General features: G+C 46.2%; 1 protein-coding gene across 1 annotated transcript in view; it reads right to left on the bottom strand.

The window, feature by feature from the left end:
- The window catches only part of Klhdc1 (kelch domain containing 1), a 43,982-nt gene that overhangs the window by 31,818 nt on the left and 8,773 nt on the right, over positions 1-3,391 (bottom strand). Inside the window, exons 3-5 of the mRNA XM_021179040.2 lie at positions 3,039-3,156; positions 2,483-2,601; positions 739-817 (exon numbers count right to left, since the gene is read on the bottom strand). Of these exons, the coding sequence (XP_021034699.1) occupies positions 739-817; positions 2,483-2,601; positions 3,039-3,156 (316 nt within the window). The remainder of the gene's footprint in view (positions 1-738; positions 818-2,482; positions 2,602-3,038; positions 3,157-3,391) is intronic.

The raw sequence follows: 3,391 nt of genomic DNA, 5'->3' as shown, positions 1-3,391 counted from the left end.
AGACAGAGTTTCTCTGTGTAGCCTTGTCTGTCCTGAAACTATGTAGACCAGGCTGGCTTCAAACTCTCAGAGATCTGCATGACTCCGCCTCCGCCTCCGCCTCCGCCTCCGCCNCCGCCTCCGCCTCCGCCTCCGCCTCTGCCTCCGCCTCCCAAGCACTGAGACTAAAGGTGTGCCACCACCACCCAGTGAGAGTAGTCTTTTAAAAGATTACTCCATTTGTATCAGCTGAATATGGAGCCTTGTACCTATCATTCCAGCACTCCAGAGACTGAGGCAGGCGGAGCACCTGGACTCAAGACCAGCCTGAACTACATCGTGAGTTCCAGGGCAGCCGGGGCTACAGAGTAAGATCCTGTCTTGGAAAAACAATTATAATGTATGGCTTTTTAATTCTGAGGCTGAGCTATGAGTAACTGCAGGCTCATCTACATGGAGGTGTGTGCCTACAACAGACACTGGTCAAATAGAAACACATTTTCCCAAGCTGTGTAAGGCCTCTGCTTGTCTGTCAGAAGCCAAGTGACTACTGATTAAGTTATGAAGAAACCACAAAGGCCAGTCCACTGAGTGAGACATCTGCCAACTGGATGCAAATTTAAAAGAATAAAATACATGGTTTGGGGGGGAGGAAGATTGTTAATACAGCAAATCGGAAGCACTTAAAATAAGAACCATTAGATCCATTATTCCTGAAGCTTAAAAGGATGCTGAGTTAAAAAGTAATAACATCCTTACCCATGATGCATCATGGACATCAAAACATTCTTGAAGCTCACTGTGCCTCCTGTACCCATAACCACCGAAATATATTAATCTAAAAAACAAACAAAAAGGGCACACGTTCAGAGTCTTGCTCCTAGCTTGTTCACAGATAGTTGAAATAGCTGGGTACCGTGGGTCAGGCCTGCAATACTAGCCCTCAGGAAGCAGGAACGGAGGATTCTCATGAGTTCCCAAGTCAGCCTGGGCTCTGTAAGGAGTTCTAGGCTAGCTCCAGAGTGAGACTCTACCTCAAAAGCCACGCACACAAAAGGAATTTGAAATATATTCTTTATTTTACCCTAACCACATAAACAAGCCAAAGAAACTACACAGTTATAGCTTAAAAAAAAAAACAAAAACAAACAAACAAACAGAGAACTGAGGGAACAATGAACCATAAAGGAAATGACCCCAGCAGGTGACAAACCTCCAGTAGAAGAGACTCTGTCCTCATACCTCCGCAAGGGCAGGAGAGGTCGCACACTAGGGGCGTGGGGAAAGAAAGCCCCCAAGCTGACAGAAGTCATGCAGAGGCTGGGATGGCAAACTAGTCAGAAAAAAGTCAGCCTCGGGGCCAACAACACACATCCTGGCTTCCAGCAGTCTTGAGGGAAGAGTCAGTACCATCACCAAAAGCTGGCCTACGGGTCATGGTATAATTAGCAGCAGAGTGCGTGCCCAGCTGTGTGAAGCCCTGGCTCGAATCAGAGGAAATGAAGGGGGAAAGAAGCTGGAAATCAAGAGGACCTGTGAGCAAGTCTCCCAGAGCCAAGCGCTGGACAGGCCTGGATCCGCTGCCCCTTGGGGTCATTTGAGGGGTTTGGAGAAGTCAGCCCACCAGGGGCATGCTTTAATAGGCTATTGAGGTTTAGAGCTTTAGAAGTGTCCCATGGGAGACACGTGGGAGCTGTGTCCTAAGAACAAAAAGGAATACAGGCCAACTTTATAGGTGGAACAACAATATGAACTAACCAGTACCCCAGAGTTCGTGTCTCTAGCTGCATATGTATCAAAAGATGACCTAGTCGGCCATCAGTGGGAAGAGAGGCCCATTGGACTTGCAAACTTTATAAGCCTCAGTACAGGGGATCGCCAGGACCAAGAAGTGGGAGTGGGTGGGTAGGGGAGTGTGTGTGTGGGGAGGGTAACAGGGACTTTTGGGATAGCATTTGAAATGTAAATGAAGAAAATACCTAATTAAATAAAAAAATTATGAAGAAAAAAAAGGAATACAGGTTTTGGGGGGCTTTGTGATGGGAGACAAACAGGAAGCCCAGGTGGATTTGGTGGCTAGGGGAAGCTGGCCTTTCCTTGAACACTTTGGAGGTTTCTCTGTGTCCTAGAACTAGCTCTGTAGACCAGCCTGGTCTCAAACTCATAAAGATTGGACTGTCTCTGCCTCTGAGTGTTGGGATTAAAGGTGTGTGCTTCCACCACCAGGTTCATTGTACACATTTTATTAGAGTTTCAGTTTTTTAATCATGTCAAAGTGTTAATGATCTAGAAACTTAATAATAGAGAAATCATTCAAGGAGAAAAATCCAAATAGCATTTCTTCCGATTTCATTTGTATGACATGGTTCTTAGCAGTTTTGGGACTGCTGTTGCCTTTGACTTCAAAACAAATCTACAGTTGCTGGGAAACGTGGAGTTGCCTCCGCCTTGGCCAAAGGCTACAGCCTACCCTAAGGGCAATGACGTTCAGCTGCTGCATTACCTGTCGTTATATACCCAGCAGGAAAGTTTATCACGTGGTGTGGGTGGTTGTCCATCAAACTTGGTGATGTTTTCCCAGGTGTAAGTTCCATCTCTTGTTCGTAAATTGACAAAGTAAAGCTTTAAAAGATGAGAATACTATTAGGAGCCAGGGCATCTGAAAACAAAGTCTGTTTCAGGAGTCTGCCAGCCAAAAACCAACCCTTCTTTTATTTCCAATAAATACCTCTCCTATTAAAAAATCTAAATTATAGAATTGACGAAAATAAGACATACTCCAGAAGCAAAATGATGTGTAAAACATACTGTGAAGCCTCTGCCCCTCCTGCTCTTGCCTATGGGTAACAACCAAGACTGCATCTAATTGAGGTGGAGTGGGGGAACATGGAGGAAGACCATGGCCGCTCTGTTCTCCATCTGTCTTTTAAGCCTAGTAACTACAAGATTAGGATGTACCCCTGTAATCTTCCTTTTAAACCATTTGCACATGTGTGTGATGAAAGGACACATTAGGGATTACATGTTGGCTACACGCCTGAATTAAAAGAAAGGATTACTCGGTTGCTGTATCCTTTGTCGTCATAGCCTCCAAAGACATAGAGCCTTCCGTGGATGCAAGCCCCGCAGCTTCCCGACATGGAGGGGGGGAGCTCCCCTTCCATTAGGTGCATTTTCCTGCAACAAGGACCACAGAGATGCTCTTAGCTTCCCAGACGACAGATAAAAGCTCCCATGAAAAGCATCATGGCCAACCATAAACAAGCATAATGGCAGCCAGGTGCCTTGGTGCACGCCCGGTGTTGGGGAAACTGGGGCCAGCGGGTGGAGAGCTGTACACCTGTCTGGGTTACAGAGTAAGCCGTTACCCGCATAAAGAGATCCATAAAAAGACTCTTTATCCTGCTGGGGG

Source organism: Mus caroli, chromosome 12 (assembly GCF_900094665.2).
Source record: "Mus caroli chromosome 12, CAROLI_EIJ_v1.1, whole genome shotgun sequence".
NCBI lineage: Eukaryota > Metazoa > Chordata > Mammalia > Rodentia > Muridae > Mus > Mus caroli.
Note: the sequence above shows the minus strand (reverse complement) of the source record. Positions and strands in the feature narration are given on the sequence as shown.